This window comes from Ips typographus, linkage group LG3, assembly GCF_016097725.1.
Source record: "Ips typographus isolate SLU linkage group LG3, UJ_Ityp_2.0, whole genome shotgun sequence".
Lineage (NCBI taxonomy): Eukaryota > Metazoa > Arthropoda > Insecta > Coleoptera > Curculionidae > Ips > Ips typographus.
Window position 1 is genome coordinate 5,122,051 of NC_138424.1, and position 19,927 is coordinate 5,141,977.

At 34.0% G+C, this 19,927-nt stretch overlaps 3 protein-coding genes across 4 annotated transcripts in view; 2 read left to right on the forward strand and 1 right to left on the reverse strand.

The window, feature by feature from the left end:
• The window catches only part of LOC145726586 (uncharacterized), a 42,887-nt gene extending 35,489 nt beyond the window's left edge, over positions 1 to 7,398 (forward strand). For both annotated transcript variants that reach the window (XM_081975747.1, XM_081975748.1), the window contains one exon: positions 6,155 to 7,398. In XM_081975747.1, coding sequence (XP_081831873.1) covers positions 6,155 to 6,276 — 122 coding nt within the window. In that variant the 3' untranslated portion in view covers positions 6,277 to 7,398. The remainder of the gene's footprint in view (positions 1 to 6,154) is intronic.
• Positions 7,399 to 10,331: 2,933 nt separating this feature from the next.
• Positions 10,332 to 14,301, forward strand: LOC145727086 (luciferin 4-monooxygenase-like). Its single transcript, XM_081976509.1, has 9 exons — positions 10,332 to 10,687; positions 10,739 to 11,003; positions 11,057 to 11,297; positions 11,354 to 11,549; positions 12,384 to 12,537; positions 13,335 to 13,474; positions 13,520 to 13,725; positions 13,779 to 13,985; positions 14,040 to 14,301. The coding sequence occupies exons 1-9, from the start codon at positions 10,568 to 10,570 to the stop codon at positions 14,152 to 14,154; spliced, it is 1,644 nt and encodes a 547-aa protein (XP_081832635.1). The 5' UTR covers positions 10,332 to 10,567; the 3' UTR covers positions 14,155 to 14,301.
• A 760-nt stretch (positions 14,302 to 15,061) lies between these two features.
• Positions 15,062 to 19,927, reverse strand: part of LOC145725983 (uncharacterized) — a 191,245-nt gene continuing 186,379 nt past the window's right edge. Inside the window, exons 84-88 of the mRNA XM_081974908.1 lie at positions 17,950 to 19,641; positions 17,376 to 17,675; positions 17,191 to 17,318; positions 16,074 to 16,251; positions 15,062 to 16,012 (exon numbers count right to left, since the gene is read on the reverse strand). Of these exons, the coding sequence (XP_081831034.1) occupies positions 15,819 to 16,012; positions 16,074 to 16,251; positions 17,191 to 17,318; positions 17,376 to 17,675; positions 17,950 to 19,641 (2,492 nt within the window). The 3' untranslated portion in view covers positions 15,062 to 15,818. The remainder of the gene's footprint in view (positions 16,013 to 16,073; positions 16,252 to 17,190; positions 17,319 to 17,375; positions 17,676 to 17,949; positions 19,642 to 19,927) is intronic.

The window sequence follows — 19,927 nt, forward strand, 5'->3', positions numbered from 1 at the left end:
ATCTTGTCTCGAATACTACAAGAAAACTGCTTTAAACTGGAATTATTGAATATTCATGCCCAGATTAGCTAAAGTTTGACAGTTTAGACGTTTGTTACAACTGTTACATGGAACTATAATGCTAGTTACTTAGGCAGTCACGTGATAACTGTCAAAATAATGGTCAGTAATCTGAAACCCACGTATTTTCTCGAATATTGCAAGAAAACTATTTTAAACTGGGGGTTTTGCAGATTCAATTCCAGATTAACTAAAGTTTGACAGTTTAGACGTTTGTTACAACTGTTACATGGTACTATAATGCTAGTTACTTAGGCAGTCACGTGATAACTGTCAAAATAATGGTCAGTCATCTGAAACCCACGTATTGTCTAGAATACTGCAAGAAAACTATTTTAAACTGGGGGTTTTGCAGATTCAATTCCAGATTAACTAAAGTTTGACAGTTTAGACGTTTGTTACAACTGTTACATGAAACTGTAATGCCATTTACTTGGAAACCCACGTGATAACTGTCAAAATAAGGGCCAGAAAGCTGAAAACCACGTCTTATCTCGAATACTGCAACAAAACTCTTTAAAAACTGGAATTTTTGCATAATTGTGCCCAGATTTGCTGAAGTCTGAGAGTTTTCGGTTGTTACAACTGCCACATGAAACTAGAATACTATTTACCTAGATAGTCATCAGACAACTGTCAAAATTATGGCCAAGAAGCTGAAAACCTCGTCTTGTCTCGAATACTGGCAAGAAAACTGTTTTAAACTGAGATTTTTGCAGATTCCTGTCTAGAGTTTAGAGTCAGTTAGCTAAAGTTTCACAGTTTAGACGTTTGTTACAACTGTCACATGAAATTAGAATACTTTCGATAATAATCTCAAACTTTTGTGAAGCATTTTGCTCTATCCTGTCTCTTCAGAAGATCCAGTATACATTATCAAAAAATCTTCAATGTTAAATGAACTAACATCTTCTGAAGATGAAGTAATAGTTTCTGCAACGCCACTGTCTTCAATTATACCATCCCGTCTCAATAAACTCCATTAATAAACATATGTATATCACGTATCATTGCAGAAAACTAGTACGTCGATTTTTCTGGTATCTGCATAGGAAAGACGCAGGTGTTTACCACGAACTGGTGCTCTAGATATTAATCTGCGAAGAAGAACCGGAGAGTATCGGATTGTATCTCCACGGGATAGATACTTGTTGCGATCATATTTTAAACGTATAATTACTCGGGCGGAACATTAAAATACATATCGAAATGGATTGGTCGGTTTTAAAAGCGCATTGCAGATTACGCCAGTGTGTCGTATCTCCTGGTACGTATCTCTAGGTAATTGGGTCGTAAACGTATTATTGGTTTTTAATAAAACCTTCGGTTTACGATCACACCTTAAAGTTGTAGGAGCCACTTAAAGAAGAAATTAACATATTTACATTTAAATTCACTTCTCGTCCGGTATGGAACCCATTACAATTCAAGTAAACCATAAATCTCGCTATTTAAAATCACCGTTTACCTACTTTAACTAACTCGACGAGATACGATTATTGTATGGATTTGACACAAGAATTCGCATGGACATCTCCCATTAGACTTGAGATAAAATTAATAAAATTTAATAATCCCCGTGGACCTTTCACCTTTTGAGGCGCAACACAAGTGAGCCAGGATTCAGAGACATAAATTCGCATGAGTTATGGCCCATCTGGCCCACTTGGCGGACGTGCAGGATTAACGGTACACCCGACTAGATGGTACTACTCCGGTACCTCCCTTAAAAGGCTCTAAATGTGTCGTGAACACATTAACACCAACACAAGAGTCTCAAGTCCCGGTGTTAACAACGTAAGCGTAATGATGTCTTTTAAGCTGCTAACCGATTAAACCTACACGTGTTTTCGTTTGGACGCTCGAAAGTTTATATTCGGTTTGATTTATCATTCGATATGACAGTAAACGATTTACTTTTGCAATACAATATGCTAAAATAGATGTGGTACAACATCTTAATTCTATGAGTTAGAATCTCAAGTCTGACGGCGGAATTCAGAAATCTCTTTAAATATTTGTGATTACTTACTTACCTCATACTCAACTAACTTTTAGGGGACCTAATCTGATTCAAAAACAAATTGCTTTTGAGTGAGATTTGAGACCCTAATAAGTGAGTGACGAATGAGTTAAATGTGAGCAGAGCACTCATCTGCAATATAATTAGTAATATCTAGAGTCCGGATTTCTAGAAATTTTGCTTTTTGTAAATAATAAAAGCAACCAACTTTTGACATTTTACGCAAAAACACGTCATTTGACAGATTTTTTCTTTTTTTTGTGCATAATTTAGTTTTTTGTTTTTATTTTTTGTATGGTTTTATTTTGTATAGGTTAATTTACAATTGTAGTAGCTATATTGAGATATTGAAGGCTTCTGAGAGACAAAAACATACTTACCAATTATCTGTTGCAAAATGGGTGTGCAAAAGTATCAATTTCCAAATTCTCCTGAAGTAGTATAAAAAATATAAAACAATTCCAAAACACTATAGAAGCTCCAAAAAGCCTTGCAAAAGCTTACAAAACAATCTAGAAGCTTTCAAAAGCTTTTAAACTTATGAATTTCAATATAGAAGCTCTCAAAAGATTTCAAGACAGTCTAAAAGCTCTGTATACTTCTAGAGCAGTTTAACAGCTTACAAAAGTTTCTGGATCCGTCTACACGGTTTCAAACGCCTTAAAAGCAGTCCAGAACCTTCAATGCTCTTTAAACTGTTCAAAAACCTTCCAAATACTCCTCAAGTAGTGTAAAAAAGGTTTTAAAACACTACGGGAACTCCAGAATGCTTCCCAAGCAAACGAATGCGTTCCAAAATGGTCTAAAACTGTCTTAGAACAGTCTAAAAGATTCCAAATGCTCTTCAATTAGTTTAGAAGCTCCCAAAAGATATCAAAACAATCTAAAAGCTTCCAAAAAATTCTAAAACCGTCTTAGAGTATCCAAATACCTCTAAAGCATTCCATAGCCTTCAATATGCTCTTTAAACTGTTCAAAAACCTTGGAAATGCTCCTCAAGTAGTGTAAAAATGGTTTTAAAATTTCAAAATGCTTCACAAGCGAACAAAAGCCTTCCAAAACAGTCTAAAAGATACCAAATGCTCCTCAACTGGTCTAGAGGCTCCCAAAAGATATCAAAACAGTATAAAAGCTTCCAAAAAATTCTAGAACCGTCTAAGGGTATCAAAATACCTTTGAAGCATTCCAGAACCTTCAATGTGCTCTTTAAACTGTTGAAAAACCTTCCAAGTACTCCTCAAGTAGTGTAAAGCAAAGGAAAGGCTTCCAAAACGGTCTAAAACAGTCTTAGAACAGTCTAAAAGATTCCAAATGCTCTTGAACTAGTCTAGAAGTTCCCAAAAGTTATCAAAAAATTCTAGAACTGTCTAAGAGTATCCAAATTAGCATTCCAGAACCTTTAATATGCTCTTTAAACTGTCCAAAAAGCTTCCAAATACTCCTCAACTAGTGTAAAAAAGGTTTTAAAACACTCCGAAAATGCTTCCCAACCAGACGAAAGCCTTCCAAAACGGTCTAAAACAGACTTAGAACAGTCTAAAAGATTCCAAATGCTCTTCAACTAGCCTAAAAGCTCCCAAAAGATATCAAAACAGTCTAAAAGCTTCTAAAAAAAGCGGTGTCAAAGTTTGAACTGCCAGAAATACAGTTTGAAAGGGCAGTCAGGGACAAAATCGCCTCTAAAACCTACTTAAAGTGAGAAAATGACTGTTTTAAGCACATTTTTGAAATCCTCATTAAATTTCCTATCCAATAACATAAAGAAACATTATAAAATTTCGTACAGTTTGGTACAAAAGCGGTGTAAAAGTTTGAACTGACAGACACAGTTTCAAAGGACAGCCAGAGACACAATCGCCTGTAAAAACCACTTGTAGTGGGAAAATTACTGTTTTAAACACATTTTTTAAATCGTTATTAAATTTCCTCTCTAAAAACCTAAAAAAAACACTACAAAATTTGGTACAGTCAGGGAGAAAAGCGGTGTGAAAGTTTGAACTGCCAGAAATACAGTTTGAAAGGGCAGTCAGGGACAAAATCGCCTCTAAAACCTACATAAAGTGAGAAAATGACTGTTTTAAGCACATTTTTGAAATCCTCATTAAATTTCCTATCCAATAGCATAAAGAAACATTACAAAAATTGGTACAGTCAAGGAGAAAAGCGGTGTCAATGTTTGAATTGACAGACACAGTTTCAAAGGACAGTCAAAGACAAAATCTCCTGTAAAACTCACTTGTAGTGAGAAGCTGACTGTTTTAAGCACATTCATAGAATCCTCATTGAATTTCCTATTGAATAACCTGAAAAAACACAACAAAATTTGGTACAGTCAGGGAGAAAAGCGGTGTCAAAGTTTGAATTGGCAGACACCGTTTGAAAGGGCAGTCAAGGACAAAATCGCCTCTAAAACCTACTTAAAGTGGGAAAATGACTGTTTTAAGCACATTTTTGAAATCCTCATTAAATTTCCTATCAATAACCTAACAAAACACTGCAAAATTTGGTACAGTCAGGGAGAAAAGCGGTAAAATAAGTCAGATTCTTTGGAGAGGATAACCGGTACATATTTTACAAAATGTACTTACAATTTAGAAGATCCTACAAATTTCTTAATATTTTACAATTTGTCCACACTTACAGAACTGAAACATTAAGAATGTTTTTAAGACAAAGTTTTTAAATTTTTAACCAGACAAATGATGATGATGATGATTTTAGTAATCAGAGAAAATATGCTTGTTATCGAAAATTTGGAAACCATTATTTCTAAAATAATAATTGAACCTGAAAGTTTTCAGATTATTTTAAGTTTTTTCAACTCTTTAATGTGAATACTTAGTAGCTTCAAATTAGTTACTTTTCATCACAAAATGACCAATTTAATTTTTTTAAATGATCTGAAACTTGTAACAAAATTTACGAATTAACGTTTTAACGTACTGTCTTTTAATGGTGCATAACCTTAAAATATTTAAAAAATAGAATAAACTTATTATTTAAATAAACAATTAAATAAAGTAATATTAGAAACCTTTAGAAGCTCTAAATCCAACAGTTTTGTGTAGTTGTGTACTAATTATAAATAAACTTAACTATGGTAAAAGTCAAATTAAATTGGGATGACGTAAGAATGTAATTTTCTTATCAAATTTGCACTTTTGACCAAAAAGCCATTTTTTGTTGGTTAAGTTAAGTTGTAACTTTTCTATTTTAACTCACTCACTTTTTTATTTGAACAATTAGAAAAAGGATAAAAAATACTCTAAAATGAGCCAAAACTCGCTTCTCTAGCTCCATTTTACCGAGATACTGAATCTCAAAAAGTAGATAAAAATGACCCTTACCTAATACTAAGTGAACAAATAATTAAAGTAAATATTTTAAAGTGCTTTTCTTGCACTTATTTTGCCTAGTTTAATTCATTGGTATAAATACGAGTATAAATATGCCTTTGCTATGCATTGAAACATTTTTGGAGCAAAAAAATTGAAAATGTTGACAAAAAATGCCATTATTTCAATTTTGGAGAGGTTCAAAGTGGTTATTTCGCTTAATTTAAGATCGTTTGGTATAAATATATCCTTTTCTATGCATTGGAACCTTTAAAAAGCAAAACAAAAACGTGCCAAATTTGGACTTGACCAAAAATGTAATTTTTTCAATTTTTGAAAGGTTGTAACTTTTTTATTTGAACTCCTATCAATTTCGCTAAATCGCCATTAGAAAAGGGATAGAAAATACTACAAATGAGCCAAAACTCTCCTCTCTAGCTCTTCATTTTACCGAGAGACTGATTCTCAAAAAGTAGACTTTTTATTTTTTTTTTTTCAAAAATTAAAACTTTTAGTGTCTTTTTTGCGCTTATTTCACCTAATTTAAGGTTATTTGTTATAAATATGCCATTTTTTCAATTTTCGAAAAGTTCAAAGTGGTTATTTCACCTAATTTAAGGTCCTTTGGTACACGGTGTAACGTCATTCCATTGTACTTTGATTTTGATTAACACATAAATTATACTTTTTGTTTATATAAATATACTGATTTTTAACAAATTTGTTCTTCTTCAAGGTGGTCTTTACCTGAGACCAGACGACGGCAACCTGTACACAACACTGGAGCCGACCCTGAGCAGCAATCCTAACGTGTATTTCCAAAGAGGAAACGGCCTGCATCCTGGCATGATGTACTGAATCGCTGATGAACCGGTACCACTGGGAACCCACGTTATCGACAGTTATGTATAGGGCTGGGCATTTGGGAACGCGTCAGCCAGAAACTCTACAGGGTGTTTCAGAATACGTATTACAAAGAGCGCATGTATAGAAAAATAAGAGGAACATATTTTGTAGACATAATATGCCGTTGGAAAGTTTTAAAATTTATAATTACTAGAGTTCTCTTATTTGTTGCTATAAAACTACAAAACTCGCTTTAAAGCAATACAATCAGTGTAACTTATAAATACTTATAATTATACTTTTATAGCTTCAACCTGCTTAAAAGTACTGTTATAGTTAATACACTTGTAAATCATATCAAATGGTTGTTTATAGATAGGTCGATGAGTAGAAATTACAGTGGTGACGTGTATCTGTTTACTTTGAGCATATTTCAATCTGTCATTAACTTGGAAACTGTCAAAATCTTTTCCATAAAACTATAAATTGTCAAAACTTTCTCAAAAATTAGTATAATTTGTTAAAATTCGCATTAAATGTTTTTAAGAGCTCCATCAATCAAAACAAAAACATAATCAAAAGCAATACAGTATTTAATCATTTTAAGAAGGAAATTTTATAAGTTGATGAGTTGACTTTTACCATCTGTGAATCTAAAAATGTTTTAAAATAAGGTATAAAATTCTGTTCGTCTTGAGATAAGTGAGTAGACATTTAATAAAGGAATTGCAAAATACAAGAAAGTAAAACTAAAGAAAAACTTCAAAAAAATCTAGGAAGTTTTAGTGAATCTGGCAACTTGAAATACGTATTTTGAAACACCCTGTATAAAGTCAAGTTGGCAGACAACTTAGTCTTAACTAGGGCTGTACTTTGTTACAAATACCGATTTCTGGTTAGCAAAAAAAAACAACAAAGTGTGATGTAAATATTTTTAGGTTTTAACGTTTCTATGTAGGTACCACTTGCAATATCACTCATAATTATTCAATGCGATAGTTAAGCTCCAATTTAAGTTAACTAGCTTTAGGTCAGCTAATTTTAAGTGTGCGAGTGCCTTTTTCAGTATTTCTTTGTTTCTGACTGTAGCCATATTTTGTATCGACTAAGATTAATAAAAATACACTTAAACAACTTTTCGTTTAATTTAACGACGCTTAAATCAATCGAGATCATCATTTCAGGTTAATGATTGACCTAGACATTATTCTTGTAAAAAGCTGCGATGAGACAAATTTTGCTGAAGTGGTCTGCACCATAAAAAGAGATGAAAACTAGTACAGACCGCAGTAGAAATGAAGTACCTACTGAATAAAAGATCGACGATTGCAAATCAAAAACTCTACAGGGTGATTCCTATACTAAAGTATTTTTTCCTTGGCAAGGATACAAGTGTAATTAATATTGATTGGAAAAACTTTAACAGGATGTAAAATATTGTTAATCGAATTAAAATCAATCAAATCAAACAGGCATCATCAACAGCTTCGCGTATGACTTATGCCGATTAACCAATTAATCATCGTTCACGTACACTATCATTAAACTATCATCCATCTCAATTGGCTTAATGTTATAATGGCAGTACCACTAGTCGTACTTGAAACCGACTTTTTCCACATCAAGAATAAATTAATTTTTGTCCTGTCGCCGTGGTATTTTTATGCATTAAGTTCCACTTTACAAGAAATTTAGTTAAATGGCTTTTTTTTCCATTACTTCCGCATTTTCTTGGTTTTTAACTAGTAAATTTTTATTTTTGTAATGTCCAGAAACTGTCAAAATAGTATTTATAAAATGAACAAAAGAACCTTATTTACTTTGAAAGTTAAGCTGTTAATTGCATTTAAGATTGTTACTGTTTGAAGACTCTTTCTGTCTCTCTTAATAGTAGCAGTAAATAAAGACAAAATCTGTGATTTTTTCCTTAAAAACCAAATAGTTTTAGGCCAACCCGGTTGATGTAAATAAGGCCGATTTTCGTTTGCAACAAACGAGCGTTTTTATGGGAATTTCCGTTGTAAATGGTTTTTAGGTTACGCAGAAACGAACCTTATTTACATTGAAAGTTAAACTGTTAATTGCAATTAAAATTGTTCCTCTTGGAATACACTATCTGTTTTTCTTTATAGTATCAGTAAATAAAGACAAAAACTGTGATTTTTTGTTAAAAACAAAATAGTTTTAGGCCAACCCGATTGATGTAAATAAGGCCGATTTTCGTTTGAAACAAACGAGCGTTTTTTATGGGAATTTCCGTTGTAAATGGTTTTTAGGTTAAGCAGAAACGAACCTTATTGACTTTGAAATTCAAGTGGGTAAGTGCAATTAAAATTGTTCCTGTTTGAAAACATTTTCTGTCTCTCTTAATAATAGCAGTAAATAAAGATAAAAACTGTGATCTTTTCCTTGAAAACAAAATAGTGTTAGGGCAACGCAGTTGATGGAAATAAGGCCGATTTTTGCTTGAAACAAACGAGAATTTTAATGGGAATTTGCGTTGTAAATGGTTTTTACGCTAAGCAGAAACGAACCTTATTTACATTGAAAGTTAAACTGTTAATTGCAATTAAAATTGTTCCTGTTAAAATACTCTTTCTGTCTTTCTTAATAGTAGCAGTAAATAAAGACAAAAACTGTAATTTTTCCTTAAAAACAAAATAGTTTTAGGGCAACGCAGTTGATGTAAATAAGGTCGATTTTTGCTTGAAACAAACGAGAATTTTAATGGGAATTTCCGTTGTAAATGGTTTTTACGCTAAGCAGAAACGAACCTTATTTACATTGAAAGTTAAGCTGTTAACTGCAATTAAGATTGTTCCTGTTGGAAGACACTTTCTGTCTCTCTTTATAGTATCAGTAAATAAAGACAAAAACTGTGATTTTTCCTTAAAAACAAAATAGTTTTAGGGCAACGCAGTTGATGTAAATAAGGTCGATTTTTGCTTGAAACAAACGAGAATTTTAATGGGAATTTCTGTTGTAAATGATTTTTACGCTAAGCAGAAACAAACCTTATTTACATCGAAAGTTAAGCTGTTAATTGCAATTAAGATTGTTCCTGTTGGAAGACACTTTCTGTCTTTCTTTATAGTAGCAGGAAATAAAGACAAAAACTGTATTTTTTCCTTAAAAACAAAATAGTTTTAGGCCAACCCGGTTGATGTAAATAAAGCCGATTTTCGTTTGAAACAAACGAGCGTTTTAATGGAAATTTCCGTTGTAAATGGTTTTTTCGCTAAGCAGAAACAAACCTTATTTACATTGAAAGTTAAACTGTTAATTGCAATTAAGATTGTTCCTGTTGGAAGACACTTTCTGTCTTTCTTTATAGTAGCAGGAAATAAAGACAAAAACTGTATTTTTTCCTTAAAAACAAAATAGTTTTAGGCCAACCCGGTTGATGTAAATAAAGCCGATTTTCGTTTGAAACAAACGAGCGTTTTAATGGAAATTTCCGTTGTAAATGGTTTTTTCGCTAAGCAGAAACAAACCTTATTTACATTGAAAGTTAAACTGTTAATTGCAATTAAGATTGTTCCTGTTGGAAGACACTTTCTGTCTTTCTTTATAGTAGTAGTAAATAAAGACAAAAACTGTATTTTTTCCATGGACTTAGAAGTGATGGACTTAGAAGCTTCTAACCTTATTTTCTATCATATACTTTTTATAGCCTTAAGAATTCGCGGTAGCAGTTTTCCCGCATTTTTTAGAGACACTCTATAGATTTGTTTCTTGTAACTGAAGATGTACACTTAATTGACAGACAAAATGCTGTTATTTTTAATTCTATAAATCTGTTGACTCTTTCTGGAAATTAATTGTTTAACAAACTCTTATACATACAAAAAAATATAAGGCCATCAAGGATATGAGCACAAAAGTGATTACAACCACCATTTTCCAAAATATTTAATAAAACCATTTTTAACTTGCTTAGCCTTATCTAGTGCGTACAATGAATTTCATTTTTCTCTCTTGTGCAGATAAGCAAAACATGTTTACTTGAAAATAACAGTTCACTGGGGGCATTGCAAGTCACTAAAATCATTACATTCTGATTATCGGAAGAAGGTGATGCGTAAACAATAATACCATAAGTAGGCCGTTCCTTTAATGGTTTATTTTCCTTCAGAAGCCAGTGACGTACTTTAGATCAGACCACTTTTGGTTGATATTAGTTGCCTTATTGAACCCTGCAACGGCACTGGTGTATAAAAACAACATCAAAAATAAAATCAAAACTAAACATATAAAGCCAAAGTAGTTTCGACTGATTTAAGTTTTCATCAGCATCAAAACCATGATAACATACAAAGACCAGGTTATTATCACCCCTGATATTAAGTTTGAAGAAACATGCGGAGGACTTGGGGTACTTCTTTATCAAGCTTGCTTGAAGTACCAAAATAATATCGCCCAGGTAAGTTTCCAGTCTAAAAACATATTACTGCAACATTCCAGACATTTGTAGATCAACACCAGGAATGATGAAGTGGATACCTACAATCACCTGTTGCAAAAAAGCATATTAACAGCCAAGGCCCTTCAAAAAAGAGGCTTTAAAAGACACCACCTGGTAGCTTTATGCTGTGACAAGGAAAATATCAATGCTAGTATACCATTAATTGCAGCCCAATTCCTAGGATGCATTTCTTATAGTATTGACCCTGATTATTCTGTTGGGGACTGTGTAGAACTTTTGAGGCAGGCTCAGCCTAAAATAATTTTTTGCAAAGGTTGTTCCATGTAATTGTCACCAATTTCAAGTTTAATAGTTTTTGATTTTTAGACAAGACAACGTTGACAAAAGCTTTGCAGCAGCTGGAGCTTTACCAAGTAGACTTAGTGGAGTTCGGGCAGGAATTTGAAGAAGAATTTCTAAATTCCACCCTTGACAACGATTTTCAACCCGTGAGAATTGAAAATCTTAAGGATACCTGCATGATTCACTTTAGTAGCGGTACCACAGGCACTCCCAAGCCAATTTGTTTGAGCCACTACTATTTTCTAGCCCTTAAAGAATCAGTGGGGTAACTGTATTTTTACTATCATCTTAACATGAATATTAATGTTTTTATTTGAATAGGTTCATCCCAAGTTCATGCACGCAACCCTATTCCTTTCAAGGTGGTACTTTAGGTCCGGTATCTTTAAGGTACTCCAAATGGTACTGGGTGTCTGCTTCGCTTGAACTAGTAAATTTCACTCTGGCAGGAGGTTGTAGACTGTTAAAAGATGACTTCTCTCCCAATGAGTTTTGGACGTTTTTGGAAAAGTACCATGTGAGTTTAAAAGATGTCTCTTACAATTTCAACTTTTGCCCCTATCTAAATGTCATTTACTAAATTTTCAACGTTTAAACTACATTTTAAAAGTCACGTGACTGATTTTGACATGTGCCAACTATCCTTTACACTATTGCAAGCCCAGAATTCCATTATAAACGTCATGTGACGTGTATTTTAAAATTTCAACTTTTACAATCTCTGTCAAAATCTAAATTTGATTTTGACAGAGATTTATTAGAATTTTTACAGTTCAAACTATTTTGTATGGTCACGTGACTGCTTTGACAGGTGTCAACTGATCTTCGCCTTGTTGCAAGCTAAAAAATTATATAATTAAAGTCACTTGACATGTCACTTACCATTTCAACTTTTGCATCTTCGTTATCTGCATCTAGCATCTTCTTACATCTGTCTAACTTTAATTTAAGAAAATTTCAATGTTTAAACTACATTTTAAAGGTCACGTGACTGGTTTTGACAGGTGTCAAATAGCGTTTAAAGTGTTGCAAGTTTAGAATTGCATACATACAGGATGTTACTTCAACGAGCAAAAGTTACTTTAAGGTGCTGTTACGATGTTCTCCAAATAAATAATTTTTGTTATAATTTTGAAATTATAAGAATGCTCAGTTGAAGTTAAATAGACTAGAGAAACCACCCATTTTTCATGATTGCAATAATTGAAAATTTCGGTATTGAGATGACATTTTCTGAAAATTGTAGGCTTTTGAATCACTGAATGATTGGCACTATTGCTAGATATAAACGATTAAAAACGGCTTCCTTTGTGTGAAATGACAATTATGGTTGCAATCTTATGTTTTATAGGTTAGTGACGTGCTGCTTACCCCTTTGCAATGTGTCGAGCTGTCGAAATGTAAAATCCCAAAAAATTGCAACACTTCGAGTTTAAAAAAGATGTTTACTGGAGGTTACCTGCTTCATAAAGATTTCTTACATGATTTGTGGAAACTACTTCCAGGTGAGTTGGACGATACAGAAAAGATGTCTTTTTATACAGTTAGTAGTGTAACTGACAGAGAAACATGAATAATTGCATGCGTGGGACAAAGACAAAAAACCTAATAAAAAGTCTGGTAAGCGAAAATTTCGGGCAATGTTGCCAAAAGGTTATCTGAATTCATCCACTAGATATAAAGTTTTTATTGGACTATATCCTTAGTTATTTTGATGAATGCATGAGTGTTTACTGTTAGGTCTGGTTTTTGCATTTATTTTCTAATAAAATGACGTTTAGCTGATTAGCATTCGAATTACTGTTACGTTTCGATAACAAAGGTAAATAAATTCTAACCTCAAACCTCAAAATCAAAGAAAACCGAAAATGGTAAAGAGAGACTGACTGGACTGGCAGAGATACATTGTCATTTATGTGATTCTCCTTGTTTGTTAATTTTGTTTCATTTTGAGGTTATTATATTTGACAGATAAAAATTATTAAATTAGAGAGTTGTCGCAAGGTACAAGCAATATGATTCTTAAACAAAAAATAATTAATTTCATTCCAATTTTTACACAAATGTAGGTATGTACAAATCTAAATGATTAGGAATGTTCTAATGAGGAAAAGTAATCTAGTCGATCAGTTCAGAGAGATATTTGACAACATCGCAGCAAAACTTTTGCCTACTTGGACTTTTTGGAGGCAATTGTCTATGTTTCTCTGTCCATTACACTGTTTCCTTATGGTCGTTTTTTTTACCACAGCTGTATATTTGTGTTAGTTACTTATAAAACAAATAAATTTTGTTTAAACAGGAGTTTTCATTTCTCAACTTTATGGAATGACTGAATGTGGCGAGGTCACTGCATTCAACTCACAAGTGGCACTTCACAGCAAACTTCTATCAGAAAAAACTGACAGTTGTGGCTTACCTGTACCTGGATTACAATACAAAGTGAGTCATTTTAGTTTTTTTAAATCAATTAATTCACAAAAATAGGTGGTGCATCTGGAAACTGGCAAAAAGTGTGGCTTCAATCAACCTGGTGAACTATACTTAAAAGGCACCAAGATATTTAGGGGTTTCTACAACAGACACTGCTCCAAGTCTTTTGATGATGAAGGCTTCTTCAGGACTGGAGATTTGGTTTATTTTGATGATGATTTTTGCTTTTTTGTTGTGGACAGAATCAAAAGTGTTTTATGGTAATACAACCTCGTTATACCAACTCAACAGAAATTACGTAAATTTTGTACAGTTGGAATGATTGGATGATCTATCCTTATCACATCGAAAAAGTACTGTTGACACATCCTGCGGTTTACAATGCTGCGGTTATCGGAATTCCTCATAAAATCGAAGGAGAACGGTTAATGGGAATCGTGATGTTGAAAGAAGGAGTAGAAAACGTCACTGAAAAGGAGTTGGAAGAGTTTGTGGAAAAAAGAGTTGAGGATCATAAAAGGTAATTTTTAATAAGTTTTTCTTCATGTTGGAAGCACTGAGAATATTGTTTCAGGTTAAGGGAAGGGGTCAGATTTGTCACATCTATGCCGACTACCTCGTCGGGAAAAATCAATCGATTTAAGCTGAAACAAATCATATTGCAGAGAATAAATAAGATAATTCTGTAAAATTTTCCTTTAGTGTGTGTGGTTTTAGTTTTATTTTTATAATATTTTTGTTTTTTTAAAGTTGAGATATTTACCAGTTTTACTACTTTTCCAATACAACGTATTTATTTTAAACTTAGATAAATTTATTGTAACTGAAAAACAGAACTTTATTTACGGACCAGTACCGCAGTATCCATACTGACATAGGCTTGGGTGCCAATCTTGAAAAGGTTCTCGAAGAACATTAAAAAAAGCTAGGACGACACTCAAGAAAACATAATGCATAACTAAACAAAAAAAAATAAAATAGAAACAATCACGTGACCTTCGATCAGAAATTTTTTTCAATCGTAAACATTTTCACGTTACCATCCTAACTGAAGTAGAAAATTGAAAACAATCACATGACCTTTTTTAGTCCCTGTTTTAATAGAAAAAATGAGAATTAACCAAATGTGTAGAGGACCTCAGAAAACGTCAGCAGATTTCCTGAATAAGTCAGGTTCAAGCAGTTTTTGGCTATGATTTTGAAGCTCAAGTCTTACCAACTGCTGACCTCTTGCAATGATGTAACCACTCTCCGTCTCCAGATTTCCTAACCAGGTGGTTTCCAGGATCTGTCCTGTTACCACTACACCAATTTAACCCACATACCTGACGGAAAAAAATATTGTTAAAGCTTTTTCGCTCTGCCAGCTTGGCTGTGACACACAAAATCAAAAAATTGTCTGGAAATCAGACTTTTCTCTAACGTAATGAACACTTAGTAACCCGAGTTCCAGCCCAATGAGACCATATAACAGCAAATTTCAACAGTTTAGCCAATTTCTGCAAATTTCTGTTTGTGGCAAAAAATTGCAACAATTAAGAAGTTAAAAGTATAAAAACAAGCTATAAAGTTAGAGTCAGAAATAAAACAAAAATATTTATTTGTATAGATGTATTTATTGCAACTAAAAAATCAAAAGTTAATTGACAGGTTAATTAGCTAAGAACTTTCTCGTTACAAATCTTGTTGTTAATTTTATGCACCTATATTTGTCTCTCGTTAGAAACTTAACTAATTAACCTATCTTTTAAACTAATATAATACATAATTCGATTTTCAAAAATCCAAAATAGGAAATAAAATTTTAAAATAACAAAAAATTACAAGTCGTTTTCAATTCTAGTATCGTTTGTTTATCAAATAAGTCAAAGCAAGGCACGTAACCCGCTCCTTTTTTAAATCCGTCTAAGTATCGTTATCACAGCGTCTCCTAACCTACAAAACCGTTAGGCCTAAGATTAAAATCACTCCCTTAAGGGCTATTTGTAGTATTCGCTCACAACTCGCATTTTACCCTTAAACTTAAGGTTAATTTTAACTCTAGGCCAGTTTTGTGTAGGAGTTTCATCATTTTTTTAAGTCTTTGTCTGAAGTACACGTCATTTAATAAATACCCTTAAAAATAGATTGAAATAATTGTATACACAACAAAAGTTAAGAAAAAACAAGAGTGTAGGAGGCGCTTTCAGTAACTAAAACATATAATATGATAAACGCCCCCTTTAGGCAACTCTGGGAATACAGTAAGTAATTTTCTTTAACAACTTAACTTAAAAAACACTTTCTCAACAACATAAATCGTATATGTACACTCTTCTTAAACACTTCATACACAATTATTATTACTTAAGTCTTACTTAAATAGTTTGGTGGCGTAACACCAAATTCTGAAGAAGTACTCGTCCTTCCTCAGCAATTTTCCTTTAGCATAAGACTTGATGTCAGCATCCATGCTGTTTTCTCTCAGCCATGAAGTTGTAGTTTCTGAGCTTCTTGAAGTGGGCTCCCTTTCTGAAGTCACTTCTCTGAAATCATCCTGATCTGCTTCTGAAATTTCGATGTTTTTTTTGTTTAGAAAATATCTTGGAATTGTACTGGTTTAACGTACCTCCCGAAGGTAGAACCTTGAAAGGTTCATCAGATTCTAAAGGTCCACTCAAACCAATTTCGTTTCTAGCAAATATTCTGATTAAGTATTCGTGGTCTTCTTGTAAGTCCCTGATTGTGAATTTCTGCACTCCTTTCGGGGTTTTTCCAATTTCCATCCACATGGTCTTTTTCGTGTCCTGGAAATTTCAAATTTATGTTTCTTGCTAGGTTAGTGTATTCAAATTCAAAAACAAGTCAAGTAACTTGATATTTTTAAGAAATATTTGAGCAGTGATTACCAGTGTTGCCAACCCTTAATAAATAATATCATTTTTTCCAAAATCGTTTTTAAAAAGTTGCCAGATTTCACTAAAATACTACAGATTTTTGAATTTTGCTTTATTTCTACTTTCTTACGCTATTATTATGTTTCCTCAATATGGATTTGCTGATCTCAAAATGAACAAGATTCTTAAAACATTTTTAAAATAATATATAAAATTCACTGAAAATTATTTCATTCAAAGGTTTTTCTACTTTTATGCATTATAGACTGGTATTTGACAGTTTTCAGCTTTTTGACATGTGGTACTAGCTGTAAAGAAAACAACACGTCAAATCTGTCAAAAATTCTGCTCATGGAGCTCTAAAAACATTTTATGTGAATTTAACTGATTGTACTAGTTTTTGGATCGTTTTGTCATTTTATAGCTTCATGAAAAAGATTTTGATAATTTCCAAGTTTATGACATGTTGAAGTTTCATATTCAGACTGTGCTAAGTTTGTTAGTTTTGACGTTTATTACAGCTGTGACGTGATACTAGAATATCATTTGAAGCTCTAAAACACATTTTGTGACTAACTCTGAATAAATGGTGAGTTTTAGAGCTTCATGACCAAATTGGACAAAGTTTGACTGTTTTGACGTGTATGGCAATTGTCACGTGGTGCTACTGACTGTATTTTCCCCGGACCTAGCAACACTGATAATAACAATCTTCGTGGGAATTCCCTAACCTAACCTAGTTAATTTTCTTCATCTCTTACAGTTTAGAAAACGCAACAAATAAATATCAGTTTGAAACATACACATGGTGAATCCCTATCGTTTACATCAAAACTTGAGTCAACTAACCTTAATGGCAATGTTGTATCCTAACAATGGAGCACCACCATCAGATTCTGGTATTCCCCATTCGACCACTATAGCGTTAGGTCCGATGGTGCGTATTTCCAATGGAGGTGTTGGTGGAGATGGTACAGCTGTTTGACGCAACCATTTAGCTCGATTATACATTAAAATAACGACAAATAACTTACTGGCTAAAGTCCTTATTTGCACCACATCAGTCTGAGCTGGAGCACTGAGCCCTACAGCGTTTTCAGCGTACACTCTAAACACATAGTCGCTCTTCTCCTTCAAATTCTCCAAAGTGTATTCCAACGTGAAGGCCTCCAAAGTGTATACTTTTTCCCATTTGGGCATGTACTCAAGTTTTTTCTCCACGACATAACCGGTAATTTCGCTGCCACCGTCGTTTAGTGGCGGCTCCCAAGTCAAAGTTGCTGTTTTGCTTGTCAGGTCTTTGATTCTGAGATTTACAGGTGGAGATGGTGGAGCTAGATTAAAAATTCGTTTACTACCTGAACTGCACCAACGTATTTAAACCAGCTTAAGCTAAATGAATGAATGTGACTGTAACAACTAACAACTGTTAGTAAAACGAATAGCAAGGCGTGTTAAAAAGCATACTTACTCTTGTGGATAGCTTTAGCAGGAGGAAAAATGCCAAGCAAGCAGTACATAGTTTCGTCAGTTTTAGCAAAGTGATACTCAATTCCTGCATTATGAAGCAATTAAACGCACTCAAACCAATCATAATAGAATACTCACTAATTCTAGAACCGGCAACGACAGTTTCTTCAGGACAGTAGGGATCGCTTAATCCTATTGCGTTCCTGGCGTAGATTTTAAACTTGTATCCATGGTCCTTCTTCAGTTCGCTTACCGCCAAATCTGTAACATTACCCTTGGTTGCTCCTACCTTTTTGAAGTCCCTCTTGGATTTGGTGTCTTTCATTTCAACGATGTACTCCAAGATTGGTGAGTTGCCGTCGTTTTCTGGTGGTTGCCATTGAACTGTAAAGGACTGGGCTGTCATTCCAGATACCTCCAAAGGACCTCTTGGTGGGCTGGGTTTGTCACCCAGCTTGAGTGTGGTTGAAGTTTTTAAATTGTACTTTTCCACAGTGCAAGAATATTCGTGCTGGTCCTCTATGGTGACTTTGTGCACCACCAGTTTGCGGAAGGTCCTGTTCTTGGTGATGGTATACCTGGATGTAGACTCAATTTTGGTTTCTTTGCTCCACCAGGTAACTTCAGCGTCTTCTTTAGACAGCTCCACCTCGAACTCCACGTCTGTACCTACCGGAGCTACAGTTTCTTCGGGAAGAGGTTTAATCCATTCACACGAAGGTATGTTAACCGTTAGAGTGGCACTTGAGGATTGTTCTCCCACTTTACAAGTGTAAGTACCTTGATCATCGCGATCAGTTTTGTAGATTTTCAGTTTCTGTCTTTTACCATCAATGGATAATTGGATGTGTTCAGAAAACTGTATCTCTTTACCATCTTTATACCATTTGGCCAAAGCGTCACCTTTAGAAAGCTCGATTTCAAATACAGCCTTTTCACCTTTGTTCACTGTCTTGTCCTGAAGTGGTGTGATAATTTCAGGTGGTAGTTCAATTACAGTAACGTCAGCCTTGCACTCTTGATCAAGCAATTTGCAAGTGTATTCACCTTCATCATGAATGGAGGTTGATCGGATGTAAAGTTTACGGAAACCTCGGTTTTTCTCTGTTTCAAACTTCTCAACGTCAGAGTCTTTAATTGGAAGTCCATCTTTAAGCCACACTACGTCAGCAGTGTCTGAAGTGATTTCAACCTCCAAAATCGCGCTCTCCTTCTCGGTGATCTCCAAGTCTTGAAGCTTCTTCACAAACTCCAGTTTTCTTTGTTCCACTTCTACTGTAGTTTCAGTTTTCTGATTCTTCACCGTACACTTATACGCTCCCTCGTCTTTCTGGGAGATGTTCTTGATGATTAACTTGTGTGTTCTACCATCGTGAATCACCACCCTATGGTCCATACCACTAATTTCAGTGTCCTTGTACCACCACTTGGTTCTGACAGAGTGTGAGGTTTCACACTCGAGCTCCAAAGTTTCTCTCTCAAATGTTTTGTAAGATTTCTCCAGTTTCTTGGTGAACTTCACCGTATCAACCTCAACGTTAACTGAAGCACCATGGGACACCCTACCCATGGAATTGGTGGCCACACACTTGTAAGTACCAGAATCCAGTTCAGAGTTGGTTTCTTTAATGGTAAGTTCGATGTTTTCCCCATCGAAGAGTATCCTAACCCTATCTGAAGAGGTTAAGGGTTGGTTGTTGAGCAACCAGCTGACTTCCGGTTCCGGATTGCCGGTCACTTTAGCCCTGAGGATAAGCGGAGTTTTTTCTGGAATGTTCTGTTCTTCGAAACGTTTAACGAAGAGTGGAGGTTCGGCGTTGTTGGGGAATTCTGCAATTTTTATAGAGAATGTCAATTTATTACGTTATTGTAACTAGAATAAAACAAAAAAAGGTGAGGAGCGGCTGGCAATAAAACAACTTGTATGCGTAAAAGCTTTATTAGAATTTGCGGCAGCAAAGTGAGGTTACAAGCAAGCGCTGGATCTACAAAAAAATAAAGATGATTTGTTAGATTTTATTTGAATTCAATCTTAGCACTATGTAGAGGGTCAAATTTTTACGATACTAGTAATAATACTCACTTTATTTATACGAGATCAATGTCAACATAAGAT

What these genes read in the sequence shown, in the direction of transcription:
- LOC145727086 (XM_081976509.1), top strand. Translation starts at nt 10,568, where the DNA reads ATGATAACATACAAAGACCAGGTTATTATCACCCCTGATATTAAGTTT. An exon ending in ACCAAAATAATATCGCCCAG is followed by an intron (nt 10,688 to 10,738) that starts GTAAGTTTCCAG and finishes AGACATTTGTAG; the next exon opens with ATCAACACCAGGAATGATGA. An exon ending in TTTGTGGAAACTACTTCCAG is followed by an intron (nt 12,538 to 13,334) that starts GTGAGTTGGACG and finishes TTGTTTAAACAG; the next exon opens with GAGTTTTCATTTCTCAACTT.